Here is a 21,500-nt window from a genome sequence, read left to right on the forward strand (position 1 = left end):
GTGGCAGTCATGTGAGAAATAAACCGGGATATGTAATTCAATCGTCCTAGAAAACCTCTCACTTGCCTTTCTGTTTTTGGTGCGGGAATCTCTTGGATAGCTTTTACTTTATCTAGATCAATTTCAATGCCTTTTTGGTTGACAATGAAGCCCAAGAGTTTACCTGACCTGACGCCAAATGTGCATTTGTTCGGATTGAGGCGAAGACGGAACTTCCTCAATCGTTGAAACAGCTTCAATAGATCTACTAAGTGACCTTCTTCTGAACGAGACTTCGCGATCATGTCATCCACATAAACCTCAATCTCTTTGTGCATCATGTCGTGAAAGAGCGTTGTCATGGCTCGCTGGTAAGTAGCACCTGCGTTCTTCAACCCAAACGGCATCACTTGATAACAGAATGTTCCCCATGGTGTTATGAATGTAGTTTTTTCCATGTCTTCGAGAGCCATTTTGATCTGGTTATACCCGGAGAATCCGTCCATGAAGGAGAATATGTCAAACTTTGCTGTATTGTCTACCAACATGTCAATGTGAGGCAGGGGGAAATCATCCTTTGGGCTTGCTCTATTTAAGTCACGATAGTCGACACACATTCGTACCTTCCCGTCCTTCTTAGGAACTGGCACAATATTTGCTATCCATTCTGGATACACTGAAGTGGCAAGAAAACCAGCATCTATTTGCTTCAGAACTTCTTCTTTAATTTTGACGACCATATCTGGATGTGTTCTTCTTAATTTCTGTTTGACCGGTGGACATTCTGGCTTCAAAGGTAGCTTGTGCTCTACGATGTCAGTGTCGAGACCAGGCATATCTTGATAAGACCAAGCAAACACATCTACATACTCTTTCAACAGGCTGATCAATTGCTCCTTGACCTGTGGGGATAACAATGCTCCAATTTTGACTTCTTTCACATTTTCTTCCGAACCCAAGTTGACTGTTTCCAAAGGCTCCTTGTATGGCTGAATAGTGTCTTCTTCATTTTCAAGCTGGCGGGCGACCTCTTCTGGAATCTCATCCCAGTCTTCCTCTTCAGCTTCGAATACAGAATGTTCAAAGTTGGGAGAGGGCATGATGTCATTGTGTTCAACGGGTTTAAGTAACCTGTACAAACAATTGTTTTTAGAGGACTGACCATGACATGCAAAAATGTGTTCTTTTTAAGGTTTTTTTTGTGTTACCATTTTCCGAAAAAGCTGAAAAGATAAAAGGACACAAGTGTATAGGAACACAAAAGATCTTTTTCATGGATAGTATGTTTTTGACAAAAGTGCCCATTTTACAAAATTAATGCTTCGCGCTTTGGGCTAAAGCGGAAGATTTTTGAAAACTGAAAAGCTTAATTACTTTGATATGTGGACACAATGTGGGATGTCAACTGCGGTCCAGTTCTTCATAACTACTCCTGGTGTCACAAATCTGGGGCCTTCATCTTCTGTCTTTCCCTCAAAAGTATCCTCCTCAACTGCTACCATGTTGATAAACCCACCGCTGTGAAAGATATCTTTGAAAGGTCGCACCACTGAAGTCTGCACTTGTTTTCCATCAACAAAGCCTAATCCTGCATGGTTAACGTTTTCTGGCAACTCTATCACCTTGCCCCACATTTCTGTAGGACCTGTCTTGACAATCTGTTGGGCGTCTTTGAATGACGCGATTGAACCTTCACTTTTCTTGTAATCATCGATGGTCAGGGCCTGAAATGGAGTTTGAACAGCCGTCTCGTCTACTTCTATCACACTAAACGATGAAAGGTGGCTAATCAGCATAGCCTGCTCCCCATTAACCGTCACTATTTGCCCATTCTTGACAAACTTTAACTTTTGGTGTAACGTGGATGTAATGGCACCCGCCTCGTGAATCCATGGGCGTCCGAGCAGACAGCTATAAGCTGGCACTATGTCCATAACCTAGAAAGTGATCTGGAATACGTGTGGTCCAATACCAATAGGCAAATCAACTTCTCCAATGACTGTTTTTCTTGATCCATCGAACGCTTTCACAATAATTCCACTGTGCCGCATTTGCCCCCCTTTGTACTTTAGCTTCAATAAGGTAGACTTGGGCATGACATTCAGAGATGAACCGGTGTCAATTAGGATATTAGACAAAGAATCCCCTTGACAATTGGTTGAGATATGGAGAGCGAAGTTGTGATTCTTTCCTTCTTCTGGCAGTTCTTCATCACAAAAGCCTAAGCCATTGCACGAAGTGATGCTGCCTACAACATTGTTGAACTGCTCTGCTGTTATATCCTGTTCTACAAAGGCTTGATCAAGCACCTTCAGTAGTGCTTCTCTGTGGACAGCTGAGTTCAATAATAAGGACAGGATCGAGATTTTTGACGGTGTCTGTAGCAACTGATCTACCACTTTGTAGTCACTGAGCTTGATAATTCTGAGTAGTTCATCTGTTTCTTTGTAAAGGGTTGAATTTCTTGTTTGCCCTTCTGCTTCTCTTGTCACTGGTACCACGACTACTGGATCTTTCTCAACATTTCTACTTGGGATAACCGGCGGAGCGAACACGCGGCCACTGCGCGTCATTCGGCTATTTGCTGCGATATTGGTAACTGAGGCTAAGGTTTTAATCTCGACCTCTTTACCGTTCTCAATAATAGTTGCTGCATAGCGGTAGGGGACCGCATTATCTGAAGTGTAAGGCATTGGGCCCGGAGGGCAAATCACCACTGGCTCCCTCGGATGATAAGCTATCTCTACTTTCTCTGAAATGTTGAAGTAAGGAATGATGATATTCACCTCTTGTTCTTGTGATTCTGGAGAACTCACTTGTCTAGAAATCTGAATCAAACCCTGATCAAGGACGCCTTGCAAATCATCTTGAATCTTTCTACAACCTCTTGAATTGATTGAACATGTACCATAGATCTGGTGGTCATGTTGGAATAGACCCTGAGCACATAAAACAGAATGAATTTCAACCAAAGACCGCCGAATCTCCTCTATCTTCGTAACACATTGTTCATTGAGACAAACTTCTATATTGTTCACTGATGAAGGACCATGACTTGGCATTGGATTGTCCTTCACATTGGGACCCAAGAGAGGCGGTCAACCTGAGCTTTCAATTCTCGGTTCTCGTTATCTGTTATCTCCATTCTTCTTTTGTAGTTGGCTCTTGTGTTGTAATTATGCGTCAGCTTGAAATGGATCTGCTGGCGGGAAGCAACTGTTAGAAGACTGGACCAAGACAGACAACCTGTATGCACGTGATGCATGGATATGCAAAATGAATGATTTTCCAAGGAACTCTAAGTGAAGGAAAAGATAGAATTGCAAACATTTTTTATAACAAAACAAAGTTATCAACCCAAAATACAACCAAGAAAACCATTTAAGGACATGTGTCATCAGGACGAGCATAAACAAGTAGGAGTTATCCTTCAAGTCTCTCAATTCTTTCTTCATAGGCCTTCTGCATAAAAGCTTTCTCCTTCACCAAACTATCTACAAGACCTTTCCGTGCACCTGAGGACTGTGGAATCTGGGAGTAATCTGTTGTGCCTAAGGAAAATAAATCCTCTTGCACCCTTGGACGTTTACCTGCACGATCTTCTCCACTCTGCTCCTTTAACTGTCTCTGAAGTTCTTCATTTTCCATTTCGAGCACCTGGGCCTTATCCTTCCAAGCGTCTCTCTCTTTCTTGACCCTCTCCAAGGTGGCTTGGAGTTTTTCTTTGTCATCTAGCGGAAGGTAGGGGGTCTTCAACGGAGCGGGTTTGATAGGACCATGATGTGGGTATGGCATTTTCAACTGTATAGCTCTGGCTCTGATCCACTGGAGGTACGGCTCATAGGAGGTACAATCTTTCTTACCCAATTCAAGTCTCCCTTTGCGACAAACACGATGCGAAGCTCTTACTACTCTCTCTTTCATGGTAGGGTCCTCCTCGTTATCCCTCAAGAAAATACCTTCTAAAAGAATGTTAGGAGGCTTGTCCTTCATAGGGTAACCGAGTTGTCTCCTAGCAAGTACTGGATTATAAGAAATGATTCCCTTTGTGCCCATGAGGGGCACATTAGGGAACTCCCCGCAACTATCAATGATCTTCACATCGTCTAAAACTCTACTATACCATGCAATATCTGACTGGGTAAGAGACATAATCCTCTGTGACCACTGAAGTCCTGACTTGCGATCCCAAAAAGTAGCTGACTTAGGAAGATGAGAGACAGGATTACCACTTAGGAAGATGCGTATAGCATATGAATCCACAAAACCTTCAATATTAGGAAATAGTAACAAACCGTAGATCAACAAGGCGAACAGATGCTCCACAATAATATCACAACCTTGACTGGCAAAATAAGAAACCTTCCCCATTAAGAACTTGGCAGTGAAACCTGGAAGTCCTCCTTTGGTGGTGAAGTTATTCTTGAATTCTGACTTCTTCATGTACAACACTTTTGCAAGAGAACTGTGCTCGGGTAACTTTTCTGAACCAGAGAAAGGTACTGTATCAGCAACTGGGATGTGAAGCAATTGGGCATACTCTTCCAATGTAGGCATGAGTTGATAGTCTGGGAATGTGAAACAGTGATAGACTGGATCATAGAACTGTACTAATGTCTGTAATAACCCTTCTTCCATCCTAAGTGTCAATAAAGATATAAGTGCCCCATATCTGTCTCTGAAACCAATAGGATCTGCGATTGAAGAAACCAGTTTCTTTAGTTCATCTATCTTTGGATTGATGAGATTGTACTTTTTCACACTTCTCCGTCCAAAATCCATGTTTCCTGCAATATTTGCAATCCTCACTTTAAGTTCCTTGGAAAAAGGTTGAAATGATGGGAATGAATGCATGTCATGCATGAATGCAACAAACACAAACATGGTCAAACAATACAAGGCTCAAAATTCATCACCAGCATGGAGTTTAGGACAAAGCCCCAAGATAAGTTCTAAGGTTCACCTGCCAAACGGGTTCTAAAAGTTCCCAAGGTTATGGATCCTTCTTCGGATAATACCGGGTTAAGCAACTGCTCGCTTTCCAATAGTATTCTCAAAAGAATCTCGCTTGAGTGTGATATCGCGTATCAACCAAACCAGACTTTTGGTCCGAAGTGGTCACCACATCACATCCTAAGTAAGGCCAAGATGGGGTAAAGGTAAACTAAGGTCCTTGGCTTCACGGGCCCGTCGAAAGCAACAATGCCTCACAAATGACTTGTTTAGCACTATCACCCTCAAAGAGGCCTCCACCAAGCGGACAAAGGCTCAAGTCAACTCGGTAAGGATTGTCTCCTATCAAGTCAACCTGAATTATCATCCATCCTATCTCAAATGTGCCCCAAATCCGGGTATAGGATTTATCACAAGTATCCCCCAAAACCCAAAATAACAAACATTACAAACAATACAATTTAGCAAATATTCACAAAGCAAACATATAAACAAGCAAAGATAGGCTAAACCCTCAAATAAGTTTAATCATGTTTTCCCCAGCAGAGTCGTCATTCTGTCGCGGCGGGATTTTTCACGAGATTAAGTATTGATTGAACTTAACCCGTTTGAAAAATATTTTAAATGCAAGAGTCGCCACCGTCTTTTATTTTATCCAAAAAGAGGAAGGGAAAAATAACGATAAATCCCTTTAGAGTTACGGGTTCGGGGGTTGGTTATGCAAAGGGAAGGTATTAGCACCCTCTACATCTGTGGTACTCCACAGGAACCTTTTTGCTTATGTTTATGTGAATGCTTTGCTTTTTTCGCTTTGATCGTTTGATTGGGGAGATGAGAAAAGAACTTGATTTTATTGTTTTTGGACTCGATAAAGTCGTAGACTTCATGCTTACGTATCTCCAAGGCGCAATGGAGAAATCAGAATCCACGTAGTTCTCCCAAAAGAAAAGGGGAAAGTCTGTTTTGTTGATTTTAGATTTGAACGAGCCTAAACCCTAAAGAAATAAATAAATGGGCTCATTACAGGAAAGCCCAAGAGTAAGCTTATGAGTGTGTGAAAAGGGTTTCTTAAACGGCGACCGTTGGAATCGCATCGGGTTTCTCTTTTTTGGATTTTTTGATTTTTCAACATAAAACGTGAACAATACGATTAAACACACAATAGTTAGCTATGAATAGTTAGTATTACGAATAGTTAGTGGAGTTAATCGAGCTGAAACTGAAACGAAACGGTTAGTAACAACATAAACAAATATAAAAAAACAATATAAACATTTACTTTAGACAAAATAAACATTTGATATAAATAAACATTTAATTAAAATAAACATTTAAACAAATAATTAATTTAACTAACATTTAAATAAAACATATATGCAAAATAATAATAAAAGATAAACAATATTTAGTAAACAAAAGTAATATATATATATATATATATATATATATATATATATATATATATATATATATATATATATATATATATTTAGACAATAAATATATAGTAGACAAAAATAATATATATGTACATTTAGACAAATAACATATAATAGACAAAAATAATATATATATATATATATATATATATATATATATATATATATATATATTTAGATATATAATAGACAAAAATAATATATATATATATATATATATATATATATATATATATATATATATTTAGATAAATAATATATTAAAACACATGTCGGCAAGCCGGAACTTTGCCGATTTCAGAGATAAGTGAAGAATATTACCTTGTGTGAAGAGGATGAACTTCTGATCGTCCAAATGATCGACCGAAAGCTGGAAACCGTCACCGACGCAGTGCTGGCTGCCTTCCTGAGTACCTGACTTCAATGTCGCTTTTGATCGGTGAAACGACGCCGGAATGAAATGAACCTTGGATATTTGTGACCTGGACTCAACGAACTTCAAAGATATGAAATCGGTTTTGTGTTTCGGTGAATAATCGGGACGATTTTGGGTTACCGAAAATGAAGAACAAGTGAAATACGGTAATGCTTTTGGAAAAATATTTCTTTTCAATTCTCTGTTTCTCTCACCACACGTTTTTTCCTTACTGATCCACCCTTTCTTTCCTTTTCTTTTTTCTTACTAACAACCTCTATATATATATATTTAGATTACTTAAACAAAAGGAAACCTAAAAAATATCTAACATAAATTAATAATATATATTTAGATTACTTAAACAATAAGAAACCTAAAAAATATCTAACATAAATTAATAATATATATTTAGATTACTTAAACAATAAGAAACCTAAAAAATATCTAACATAAATTAATAATATATATTTAGATTACTTAAACAATAAGAAACCTAAAAAAATATCTAACATAAATTAATAATATAATTTATATATTATATAATAATAATAATAATAATAATAAACTAATATAATATTAATCCTAATTAAATAAACTAATTAACAACTAAACACAATTAATATTAAGCACAAATAATATTAAACGGCACACGATTAAAATACGATAAAATCGAGCGACACGAACGCGATAAAAACGATGATAATTTGCACAACAAAACAGACAAATTGATAAAACCAATAAACCAGTAAACCGGTAAACCAGTAAAATCAACAACACGACTCAAACAGACTCGATTAAATCACACAGCACAACACGTGATTAAATAAACAACCCTAGGCAATAATAAAATCAACACGACATCACGAAAACGCTGACAAACACAATCACAAATAATCGGACAATACGAAAACTCTAATATATTCGAAATACAGTCAAAATACCGACAAACAAACAATTAAATAGATAAAAACGCACAAAACCTAATCGAAGCGATGCCACGCACAAAAGAGACAAGCGAGATAAATACGAGGCAACGATATCGGCCAGGTTTTGCTAAAACAACGAAATACAACACGGTAAGCAACGAAAACACACAAAACCTAATCAAACCAGTTGTCACGCGAAGTTTAAGAAATTGAGATGAATACGAGACAACGAGATTAATCAAGATGTGGTCAACAAAGCCAAAGTCAAATTTTGGGGTGCGACAGTGGTTAGTGGTTAGTATGCCATAAGGCAAAATTTAGCGCTATGTTAAGCAATCGTAATTGGACTTATGTAGAAGTCACAACTATCTGAGGCCGGTCAATAATAATGTAGGCAACAAACACAAGTTAGGAGTCTTGATTAGTGAACCAAGTCCCAAAAACATGCCATGCCAAAAGAAGAAGAGAATTGATCTTGTATTGGTTTAAGCCATTTGCATGATTTAGAAGACAACATATCCTTAATGCAAAGCCATTCACTTGATCAATTGATCAAGATGAATTAGATTTGAATCAAGGAATGTTAAATCTCCCTAATCAATACTAACTTATCAACCTTCAACTCATTGATCAAAAATAAAAGAAGTAGAAGAAGAAGGAGATGAATATGGATAAGATAAAATGGAAATGACAGAATAAATGCATTAAATGGAATAAAATGTACCAATCCTCATATGTTGACCAATAACATTGAAAGTCAAGGTCAAACAATCAAAAACAGAAGTGAGATGAAGATTGGAAGTCAAGAAAAGAATAACATATTTTGGCATTTTTAATATTAAAAATAAACTTGAATTAAAATATTAAAGAAAGGTCAAACTTCAAAATCACTTCAAATCAACCTTGAAAGGTCCAAGTGATTTATCCTAATTTCAACAAAGTCAAACAAAGTTTGACAAAAAAATTCAGAATTTTTAAAAGTGAGAAACTATTTTTAATCAATTAAAAATGAATAAAAATGACCTAATTGAACTAAAATCTCAAATAAATCTCAAATCAATTCAAAAATTGATGAGAATATTTTTCATAGATCCATCATCATTCAAATAGGTTAGGAAAATATTTTTGTATTTTTTGAATATCAAAAACTATTTAAAATGAATTAAAAATAACCAGAACAGAGAAAATTCACAAAAAATATCAAATGATGAAATAAAAAATATTAAAAATAAGAAATAGAAACTAGAAATTATTTGGGAAATAATGCAATTGGTCCCATAATTTTTGGGTTAAAAATGAGAGAGAGATATTTTTTAAAATAAAAGGATATAAAGAAATTAAAATCAGAAATAAAAAGAAATGCAAAAAAGGAGGAGCGTTGGATGACTTCATTAATTGACGTGGCAATATCCAATGGATCAGGAGTGTGCGCGTACCATTGTCATTAGTCAACTGAGAAGTACAATGCATTAAATAAAGTCATTTCATGGAACGGTTCAGATTAGATCTGGAAACATGATCGTGTGGCCAGGATTCAAACTGGAAATGATGAAGCCACTGGAGCCACCGTCTTCTCCGGTGAGCTTCCAGATTCCGGCCAAGTTGCAGAAATTAAAACCTTAACCAAAACGTGCGATCTATACATCAATAGAAAGTTGGGATGATGTACATCATCCCTGTACCGTCCATTTTCATTCTAGGTCTCTAGGATTTGAGAAATCAGAAGTTGAAAATTCTGGTGTTCATCATGAACTCAATGAATTGCAAAAAATTAAAAGCATAAACACGATGCCTCCATTGAGAGGACTTCAGCCAACACAAAATCACAGCCAATAGGTCTAAGGATTAGGAGAATCGAAGAAAATACCAGTTGGAGTTCAAGTTTGAGTTATGGTGATTTAAGCTTGAAACCTTGCTTGCTTTATCAAAACAGAAGTTCAATGAAGTGTATAATGAAGGTCTAGAAGCATTAGATCTATGAATACAACCAGTTGAAGTTGAATTCGAGATCTGAAAAATTTTGAGAAAAAATGCAATTGCTTCTTTAGTGATGGTTAGGGAATGAATTCTGCAGCATTTCAGGTTGAATTGGCGTGTCATTTGAATGAGTATGGGAACGTATTTATAGTTGGAGCTGATGCCAAATGAGAAGAAACTCGTGTGCATGAAGCTTTGGGTCCTCCATGCATGGGCCTGTACAGGCGCATGTGAGGCCCAAAAGCTGGTGGATTTGCAAGCTGATAGCATAATGAGTTTATTTGGACGTGTAATTTGCCTTGCAATAGCTTGCATTTCAAGATTCAATGTGAATTTCACAATTTGTCACAAATATTCAGCTCTTCAAAAGGCACTCATGAAAAATCCAAACATAAGCATATGAGTAATGGTTGGAAAGGTCTTGATGTAAGGAACAATTGTTATGTTGGGCAAAAATTAATTTGGAGCGTGGAAATTTATGAAATTTGAGTTTAAAGTGTGATGTGCAAAACATGTCAATGCAAAGTTTCTAAAATTGGCCAACTTTCAAGACCCTGTATTTTGTTGATGCAATCTCCAAATGGAAAAACCTACAACACAAAAGTTGTATATATTTTCAAGACACTCAAAATGGACTTAAAATTTGCATCATTTGGATTTTTTATGAAAGAGTTATGGGCACTTGAAGTTGGACTTTTTTGCCTTTTAATGCATTTGGTCAAAAAGGACCTATAATGTCTTGCATTATCACATGTATTTTCTTTGCGAGTTTGAAATTTTGTTCAACATAACATTTAAAGTAGACTTCTTAAGATTTCCAATGCATTTGATCCCACCTCAAAATCATAAAAAATGAATGAGTTGTGTCCTTGGGAAGTTGACCCAAAATTAAGGTTTCAGTCAAAATGACCTATAATGTATTGGAATGGCAGATGGTCTTGCGAGCTTCAAATTAATTTTTGATGAACATAAACGTTTTTCATATTGTCCTTAAGAACATTTTTGCTTTTGGAACCATCTCTATTTGACCAACACATAAAAAGTTAGGTCTCAGTGTATTTCAAAATAGTCAGATGAATTGACTGATCAACTTCTCAAGTCCACAACCCATACCTTGATGAATTGATGATTAAGGATGCTCAAATAAGTTCAAATATGCATGAAATGATGAATTAAATAACTTCCCTTGATTGTATTTGACCATGGGCTGAGGTTGCTTCATGAGCAAGGCATTGTGGTGCACAGATGGATTAGGGTTTCTTTGAAGAACAAGGCCTCAAACCCTTTGACTTGATTTGATCAAAATGATGAATTGAGATGCTAGGGAGGAATATTTGATGGATGAGAGGCTTGGGAACCATTACCATGCTTGCTTTCATCTTCTCTTGGCCATATCATTGCACAGATGATCTCCTAGAAGCTTTTGACCTTGTGATTGCTCAAGCTACAAACAAAAGATGTTAGTGACATCTTTTTGGGCTTTTGGTTAGTAAATAAAATGTGAAAAGCAATGATAATACAATTCAAGCATGCCTGGTGATCTCAAACCACTCACAAGGAGTCTCACCCAAAGGTAAAGGGGACTAAGATGCTCAATGATCCTTGAGGCTATGCAATGCAATGTTATGATGCTATGAGGGATCTTAGGGACAAAATTGGGGTCTTACAGATGCCCCTATTTAAGGTCATTCTAGCCGGAGAAGTGAAGGTTAAAATCTTCGTCTCAACGAGGTAGAATGGTCTTAGATAATAACAAAGAGACGAATTTTGGTCCCTAAGAGACTTCATGATGCAAATGTATACAGAATGATAATACTCTGTGGGGATATATGTCCACAAAGGTAAAGACAATCAGGAGACACTGACAATCCACATGAGTGATATATTTCATGGGTCAAAAACCATGGGACTCCTACGGGGATAAGAAAGAAACGCGTGAGCAGGGCACGACTCAAAGTTGGGGAGCAAAATTCCAAAGGGAATAAACCAATGGAAAGACAATGAGCTGACTCGAATACGCTCGTATTGGGGAATATGCCAATACAGCAAAACTATCCACAACGGATACTTCGGATAGAAATCCGAACAAAAACAATCCACTAAGGGACCTCGCTGGGGATGTCTAACAAGACTCTCCTGGGGAAGCAGCGAGATGAGGTGTTACCGGTTACTGGGCAACAAGCTCAATAAGACATGTGATCTGAACACCGACATAAGGGTTAGAGATACAACATGCTCGGGAAGAAATGAATATCTAAGACCGGTATGAGGGTGAGAGATATCAAAATTCCGAAACATCTGAGGAAGACCTAAAAGGTATATTTCAACTCAGGGAAAACTGACTCCACAGGGGACAAAAGTCATAATAGGGAGCAAAAAGGGAGGAACACCAAGGATGCCGGTTACTGGGCATATAATAGGTGACCAACCAAGGCGTGACTTGGGGAATATTTCCAAGACACTCATCATCCAACAGAGGGCTAAAAGAAAACTCGATTATAGGATGGATACTCGACTCCGCAAAGGGGAAACGAATCTTACTCAACTGGGGAAGAACAAAAGGCTTCGACCGAAGAGTGCGTGAGATATACTATTTACTACCGTCAGAACGTAGATAATATACTCGCATGGAAGATTATCCACAACCGGTTACTGGGTTAATAAAGGATAAATCGACCGAAAAGAAAAGGTATCGGGATACCGAAACTAGGTATATAATGATGACCAATTCAGGAGAGAAACAATCATTACCAATAACAACAGGGTAGATGAAAGATGACTCGCTGGGGATAAATTGCGTAAACAGGGCAATTATCCAGGCAAAAGAGGGAATGTCAACATCGAATATTGGATGAAGATAACCACCAAGGAGGGGATTACACCTACCGACTACTAGGTAGGAAACCGCGGAAAAGTAATCGTCATCGATTATGATGAACCAAAGGTTAACTTTGCAAAGGGGAGAAGATAGGGTTTACAACTACCGATATCAGGGTAGAAAACCACAGACTCCGCCGGGGATAAGTTGAATGATTACTAATTACTGAGCAATTATTCATTTATACCGCGGGGAAACAAAGGAAACAGCTTCAAGGGGCCAAATTAGGAACAAACCAAAAAGGCAAACTGAATCAAGACTCGTCCTAATGAGGATATAACTCAATGGGGAAGCCCATCCCAATATATGTGTTGGGGGGAAACAGAAACAACCATCATCCACGAGGACATAGCTCGGTGGGGAATATGGAAGAAAGGATAGACGCTTTCTGCCTATGGAGCTGACTCTATATGGAGAGGGATCAGACACACACAACTGCTTGGGGAGATCTATATCACCACTTAGCAGGAGACAACAAACAAACGATATATGGCAAAGAATGCAACATGAATATCTGAATGTTATGATTATGCATGTATATGCGTGGTTTATGTATGATGGATGCTGACAAACAGCCATATTTAACACACACAAGATCCAGGAATCAACCATCCGATACTACATCTCAAGGAGGAAAGCCAGAATCACCAGAGAGTATCCCATTAGCCGGGGATCAGAGATACCAGGAAACAACAAAATCTCTGCAGGGGAGGAATCAATAATCATCCCGACCGGGGATAGGAGTTACAATGAGACCACTTCCACCACATGAGCAGCTCCACTGGGTAGTCTATCCGATGGATAAAGGGATTATGGGGACCAACCACCAAAAATCGAATCTTCCAGAGAGGGCACATCTGCGGAGGAGGACAAATCACTGCTCGGCTGAAGGGCAGGGAGGTGAATAACCTTAACAAGCACTCTACTTGATGGGGATAAACCACAACAATATTCTGGAGGAAGAGGATACAATTATGCCAGGGATATGAACGAATGTCTTACCTTGTTGGAGATCATGCCACCCTTGGGAGAGCATTGAGGATCTCTTAAGTGTCCTTTCGTCTTTGTGAATGTTCTCTTTGTTTTAAAACAATTTATGAAGAAAATTTATTTGTTTAAAACAACGATATTTTCTCAACTAAATTATGCAAAACATTTGTTGAATAGAAACAAATAAGAGTGCAAATAATCGGATAAAGGCTCAAATTTATTTGATGGAATGGTAGTCTGCAAATGACAAGACTACATAGATCTTTACAAGTTTGAAATTGGTGATATATATTGGAAAAGGGCTACATTGAACATAATGACCATTTCTCCACCAATTCTGAATCCGATGTATTTGAAGCTTCAGTTGATGATGACTGAGCGAGCATCTCTGATGGATGATAGTTGAAAGTCTTGTCAGGATGCAATTACTTGCCAAATCCCTAATTTTTGCCTAGATTGCCCTAGGATGGGGTACTCAATCTAGCGGGATACCTATATTCATTTTTTTCATGTCTCTAACTTTTTCCTGAACCGCCCTTTCGGGTTTTCAATCCACCGAGACCCTCATTTTTGCCTAAGCCGCCCTTTCGGGTTTTCAACTTAGCGAGCTATTATGTTTTTATTTTTTAGGCGAAGTATTTCTTGATTGCATCTGAATTCACAGGACGAGTGAAATCCTCCCCATCCATAGTTGTAAGTATCAAGGCACCACCTGAAAAGGCTCTCTTAACAACATATGGACCTTCATAGTTTGGAGTCCACTTGCCCCTGGAATCGGGCGCGAAAGACAAGACTTTCTTGAGCACAAGGTCACCTTCTCGGAACACACGAGGATTGACCTTCTTATCAAAAGCTTTCTTCATTCTCTGCTGATATAACTGACCATGGCACATGGCAGTCAATCTCTTCTCTTCAATTAAATTCAGCTGGTCATAACGATTCTGAACCCATTCAACATCAGTCAACTTGGTTTCCATCAAGACTCTCATTGACGGGATCTCCGCCTCTACTAGGAGTACGACTTCCATGCCATAAACAAGAGAGAAAGGGGTTGCCCCTGTTGAAGTGCGGAAAGATGTACGATATCCATGTAAAGCGAATTGCAACATCTCATGCCAATCTTTGTACGTAACAACCATCTTCTGGATAATCTTCTTGATGTTCTTGTTAGCAGCTTCAACAGCCCCATTCATCTTTGGTCTGTAAGGAGAAGAATTGTGATGCGCTATCTTGAACTCACTACACAGCTCTTTCATCATCTTTTTGTTCAAGTTAGATCCATTATCAGTAATGATCTTATCTGGCACACCATAGCGGCATATGAGTTGATTCTTGATAAACTTTACGACCACCTGCCTGGTCACATTTGCATACGATGCCGCTTCAACCCACTTGGTGAAGTAATCAATTGCTACGAGAATAAATCTGTGTCCATTGGACGCTTTTGGCTCTATCATGCCAATCATGTCAATTCCCCACATGGAGAAGGGCCATGGTGATGAAATCACATTCAGAAGTGTCGGGGGAATATGAATCGTATCCGCATAAATCTGACACTTGTGGCATTTCTTCACATATTTATAGCAGTCAGACTCCATTTTCAGCCAATAGTAGCCTGCTCTCAACATCTTTCTAGCCATGGCATGTCCATTGGAATGAGTACCAAATGAACCTTCATGAACTTCAGTCATCAACAAGTCTGCTTCATGTCTATCCACGCATCTGAGCAGAACCATGTCAAAATTTCTGTTGTAAAGCACTTCACCATTGAGGTAGAAACTGCCTGACAACTCCTCAAAGTCTTCCTATCTCTCACAGATGCCCCAGGTGGGTAAACCTGGTTCTTAAGGAAACACTTGATATCATAATACCACAGCTTATCATCTTTCACTTCTTCTACTGCAAATACGTGAGCTGGTCTATCTAAGCGCATCACAGTGATATTGGGAACTTCATTCCACAACTTTACCACAATCATGGAAGCAAGTGTAGCAAGAGCATTTGCCATCCGATTCTCATCTCGAGGAATATGATGGAAGTCAACCTCAGTAAAGAACGTTGAAATCCTCCTCGCATAATCCCTATATGGAACGAGACCAGGCTGATTTGTTTCCCATTCACCCTTAATCTGATTAACAACGAGGGTCGAATCACCATAAACATCAAGATGCTTAATCCTGAGGTCAATGCATTCCTCCAATCCCATAAGGCAGGCCTCATACTCAGCCATATTATTTGTGCATTTGAAAGTTAGCCTTGCTGTAAAAGGAATGTGTGTGCCCTGAGGAGTAATGATTACTACCCCAATACCATTTCCATACTGATTTACAGCGCCATCAAACACCATACTCCATCGGGAACCAGGCTCTGACCCTTCATCGAGTGTAGGTTCATCACAATCTTTCACTTTCAAATACAGAATTTCCTCATCCGGGAAGTCATACTGAACTGACTGATAATCCTCGATCGGTTGGTGTGCTAAGTGGTCAGCCAAGATACTACCTTTAATGGCCTTCTGAGCTCGATACTCAATATCATACTCAGACAAGAACATCTGCCAAAGGGCAATCCTCCCCGTTAAAGCAGGCTTTTCAAATATATACTTGATTGGATCCATTCTAGATATCAACCAAGTCGTATGATTTATCCTATACTGGCATAAGCGCTTAGCAGCCCAACCCAAAGCACAACATGTCTTCTCAAGCATTGAGTATTGAGACTCACAATCAGTGAACTTCTTACTCAAGTAGTAGATATCATACTATTTCTTTCCTGATTCATCTTGCTGACCAAGGACACAACCCATTGAATCTTCAAGAACAGTCAAATACATGATCAATGGTCTCCCTTCCACAGGCGGAGACAGGATCGAAGGTTCAGACAGATACTCTTTAATACTATCAAAGGCTTTCTGGCAGTCCTCGATCCAATCATGAGACTGATCTTTCCGGAGGAGCTTGAATATTGGCGCACATGTGGCGGTCATGTGGGATATGAATCTGGAAATGTAATTCAAGCGGCCAAGAAAACCTCGGACTTGCTTCTCAGTTTTGGGCGCAGGCATCTCTTGTATTGCTTTGACCTTTGCAGGATCAACCTCAATACCTCTTTCACTGACGATAAAGCCCAATAACTTGCTAGAACGGACTCCAAATGTACACTTGTTGGGATTCAGACGGAGCTTGTACTTTCTCAAACGTTGAAAAAGCTTCAACAAGTGCTCTACATGTTCAACTTCCGTTCTTGACTTAGCAATCATATCATCAACATATACCTCAATCTCCTTGTGCAACATATCATGAAACAAGGTAGTCATAGTTCGTTGATACGTGGCTTCGGCGTTCTTCAAACCGAAGGGCATCACTCGATAACAGAATGCTCCCCAAGGTGTGATGAATGTTGTCTTCTCCATATCCTCGGGTGCCATCTTAATCTGATTATATCCGGAAAATCCATCCATAAATGAGAAGACTTTGAATTTAGCTGTATTGTCTACCAACATATCAATATGTGGTAGAGGGAAATCATCTTTCGGACTAGCTTTATTCAAATCCCTATAATCCACACACATCCGGACTTTTCCATCTTTCTTAGGCACGGGCACAATATTGGCCACCCATTGAGGATATGTAGAAGTCACCAGAAACCCCGCATCAATTTGCTTCTGAACATCCTCTTTGATCTTCACTGCCATATCGGGATGAGTTCTTCTGAGCTTCTGCTTTACAGGAACGCACTCAAGCTTTAGAGGCAGGAAATGTTGCACAATATCAGTATCTAGACCAGGCATGTCTTCATATGACCAGACGAAGACATCGACGTATTCTCGTAGCAATTCAATCAACCCCTTCTTAATAGATTCTTCCAGGAGTGCCCCAATCTTTACCTCTCGCACACAATCTTCAGACCCCAAGTTGACTGTTTCCAGATTCTCAAGGTGCGGCTGAATGATCTTCTCTTCATGTTCAAGTAGATGGGTGATCTCATTAGGAATCTCCCCAACATCATCTTCTTCCGCCTCAAATGAAGGGAATTCAAAATTGGGAGATGGCGTTGGGTCATTATGTTCAATGGGTCTAGAAATCAACCTGCATAATGATTTTGGATATGAAAAGCTTTAGAATTCAAACAAGGCAAATCATTATGCAGATGAAAAGATTGATTTTATTTTATTTTTAGGGTTTTATGTGATCACCAATTTCATTCAAAAAACGAAAAGGGAAAATAATTGGAAAAAACAAACATTTAACATGAATTTATTGAATGAAAATATCATTGTATTTATGTTGCCAACAATGTCATCACTCCTCCTTTTGGCATGGGAGAAGGGTTTTTAAACAAAGTGATCATTACGTTGACTTGTGGATAACTGTAGGAACATCCACAGCGACCCAATTGTTGCAGATCCCTCCAGGGATAATGAAATTGCCTGAATCCTCTACATCCTCTTCCAAGACAGCAACAACTTCTTCATCCTGACCAGTGTGGATGAAACCTCCACTCTTGAATAACACTTGCGCGTTGAAGACCCCAGAAGAAAAGCCAATGCCAGCCCGGGACTTATTGTCTTCTAACTCAATCATTTTCCCTAATCCGGCAGTTGCACCACACTCGATGGCCAACTTCGCATCTCTATAGGAAGTAAATGAAGGAGTTCTCTTCTCAACGGGCTCAGCTATAGATAAAGCTTGGAAAGGAGTTCCAACTTCATCCTCAGCATCTATGTATGAGAAGGAAGACAAATGGCTAACCAGGAGAGCCTTTTCTCCCCCTACCACCACCAGCTTCTTATTCTTCAAAAACTTCAGTTTCTGGTGTAGGGTGGATGTCACGGCGCCAGCTTCGTGAATCCATGGTCTGCCTAAGAGACAGCTGTACAATGGGTGGATGTCCATGACTTGGAAGGTGATCTGGAAATCGCTTGGTCCAATTTTGATTGGGAGATCAACTTCCCGAATCACAGTTTTACGCGACCCATCGAAAGCTTTCACAACAACTCCACTTTGCCTCATGGGAGGCCCTTGATACGACAATCTTGAGAGAGTGGACTTTGGCAATACGTTCAGGGATGACCCAGTGTCCACCAGCACATTGGACATGGCGTCAGGGATATGTGTAATTCCAAGTTGTGGTCTCTTCCCTCCTCAGGGAGATCAGAGTCACAGAAACTCAAATTGTTACAAGCGGTAATGTTTGCAACAATGCTATCAAATTGTTCTATTGTGACATCATGATCTACATATGCCACATCCAAAACTTTCTGCAGAGCCTCTCTATGTGGTTCTGAATTCAGAAGGAATGGTAATATGGATATTTTGGATGGTGTTTGTAGAAGCTGGTCTACAACGTTGTACTCGCTCTTCTTGATGAGCCCTAGCATGTCATCACAGTCTTCTTTCACATTTCCACTCGGGCCAACAGAAGTAGGAGTTATCAATGTAGAGGAGGGTTTAACAGCAAGTGCCGGATTCGGAGAATTCACCGCATTCCCAATCGGGCATTCAACAAAATCAGCATTAGTTTGAGGCTTTGGTGGTGCTGAAAACACACGACCGCTGCGGGTCAAACCACTTACATCAGCGATGTTCACAATAGAGGAGGATCGCAAAGTCACCTCTTTCCCATCTTCTACAGCAACAGCGTTGTAACGAAAGGGAATCGCCTTTTCAGAAGAATACGGTACTGGACCGGCAGGCTTAATGATAAGAACATAAGAAACCTTCTGCTTGCTACCATCATACTTAATGGTAATGGGTCCGGGCATCCAGAATACTGAGGAAATCACGTTGACCTCAGGTTCATCTTCATCAACATTCCTATTCTGAAGGATTTCAATGACCCCTTCGTCCAGCATTTCCTGAAGATCCTTGCGTACAGGGCATATTTGGCATCTATCATGATCGTGCTCATAGTGACTGTACTCGCATAGCAAACGATGCAACTCGACCAGAGACTGTCGAATATGACTAACATATTTGACCTTGTATTTGCTAGGGCAGCCCTGGACCATGTTAACAGATTTCCCATGCTCGGGCAATGGGTTCTTCTTCACATTAGGACCTACGTCCTTGAAGCACAAAATGCCACACCTCACAAGGTCTTGAGCCTTGGTCTTCAAAGGGTAACAATTCTCCACATCGTGGCCGGGAGCACCAGAATGGTAGACACAATGCAACTCGGGCTTATACCACCACTGTGGGTTAGCAGGTATAGCTGGCAGGTCCCTCGGAGTAATCAACTTCCTCTCTATCAAAGAGGGATATAATTCTGCGTACGTCATTGGAATAGGATCTAAAGTGACCTTTTTCCTCTCGTAACTTGTGCTGGTTTGATTACTATTTCGAGGCTGGTAGGTCGGTTGTTACGGATGGTGCTGTTGTTGCTGATATTGCTATCGGTTGTTATGCTGGTGATACTGCTGATTGTCTCTGAACACAGGTGCTATATGAGCCACCTGGTGCTGGTTACTGGCGGGACGCACAATCTTCCTCCTCACAGAGGGTCTTCTTGGTTTTACATGGGAGGTCACAGCATGTGCCTCTCCATCTTTCTTCTTTGCAAACGCCCCATAGCGCTTGGCAGAAGAGCCTTCCTCTCTGGTTAGACGTCCTTCTCTAACCCTTTCTTCTAAACACATCCCCATATTCACCATCTCGGTGAAGTTAGAAGGAGCGCTAGCAATCATCCGCTCATAATAGAATGAACTCAAGGTCTTCAGAAAGATCTTGGTCATTTCCTTCTCTTCTAGCGGAGGCACGATCTGTGCGGCCACCTCTCGCCACCTCTGGGCATACTCTTTGAATGTTTCTTTGTCCTTCTGGGACATGACCCTCAACGGATCCCTATCGGGAGCCATATCCATGTTATATTTGTATTGCTTGACGAAGGCCTCGCCAAGGTCGTTGAAGGATCGGATGTTCGCACTGTCTAACCCCATGTACCATCTCAGGGCAACACCGGACAAACTGTCCTGAAAGTAGTGGATGAGCAACTGGTCGTTATCAGTCTGAGTAGACATCTTCCTGGCATACATGACTAGGTGGCTGAGAGGACAAGTATTTCCTTTGTACTTTTCAAAGTCAGGGACCTTGAATTTCACAGGAATCTTCACGTTGGGAACTAAGTAGAGATCGGCAGCAGACTTGCCGAAGAGATCCTTTCTTCTAAGAGTCTTCAATTCCTTGCGAAGCTCAAGAAATTGATCATTCATGGCGTCCATCTTTTCATAGACATCTGGGCCTTCAAACGGCTCAGAATGATAGATGGTGTCGTCTACCCTAGGCATGGTATGCACGACGGGAGGAGGAACAACAAGGACCGGGCTAGATGCCGGCATAGAAGCAAAAGTTGGAGCAGGAACCTCAGGCATGAAGTTAGGAGGCATCCCCCACGGGAACCCGATTGGCATGGCTGTAGGAGCAAAGTGTGCATTGGCTGCAGGCACAGTAGAGGAGACAATCTCTGAGATAACTGTCCTCTGGGGAGGAGTTGAAGGCGTCGGAGAAGACTGGCTCTGGGCAGCCAGGAACAATTCCATCAAAGCACTCGGTCTGGCCACTTCCTCTTTGAGTTCACGGTTCTCTTGCTCTAGTGGATCCATTAGTCTTGTAGAGTTAGCTCTAGTGTAGTACCAGTGAGTCAGCTTGTCTTCAAAATAAATGAAGAGCACAGAGTTAGACCACAAGACAAGAAGCCGAAAACAAAACCTGCTTATGCACATGATGCATGCAATGCTTGTGCACGTGATTTGTTTTTATATTTTAGAGGAACTTTAGGGTTTTACTTGCAAATTTTGGGAACATTTAACATTTATCACATATAGAAATATCTCATCAAATAATATCAGGGAAAAGAAGTACAGCATTGCCAATCATACACAAGAGAAAAGGAAAATAATCATCCTATGGATCCCTAGAAACAATCATCTAAATCTCGGGACA

General features: G+C 39.9%; 1 protein-coding gene across 1 annotated transcript; it reads right to left on the reverse strand.

The window, feature by feature from the left end:
- Nucleotides 1–1,916: 1,916 nt before the first annotated feature.
- Nucleotides 1,917–3,041, reverse strand: LOC127130291 (uncharacterized). Its single transcript, XM_051059329.1, has one exon. The coding sequence runs from the start codon at nucleotides 3,039–3,041 to the stop codon at nucleotides 1,917–1,919; it is 1,125 nt and encodes a 374-aa protein (XP_050915286.1).
- Nucleotides 3,042–21,500: the final 18,459 nt, after the last annotated feature.

This window comes from Lathyrus oleraceus, chromosome 3, assembly GCF_024323335.1.
Source record: "Lathyrus oleraceus cultivar Zhongwan6 chromosome 3, CAAS_Psat_ZW6_1.0, whole genome shotgun sequence".
Classification (NCBI taxonomy): Eukaryota; Viridiplantae; Streptophyta; class Magnoliopsida; order Fabales; family Fabaceae; genus Lathyrus; species Lathyrus oleraceus.

Coding starts and splice junctions, on each gene's coding strand:
- LOC127130291 (XM_051059329.1), bottom strand. CDS start 3,041: ATGCCAAGTCATGGTCCTTCATCAGTGAACAATATAGAAGTTTGTCTC.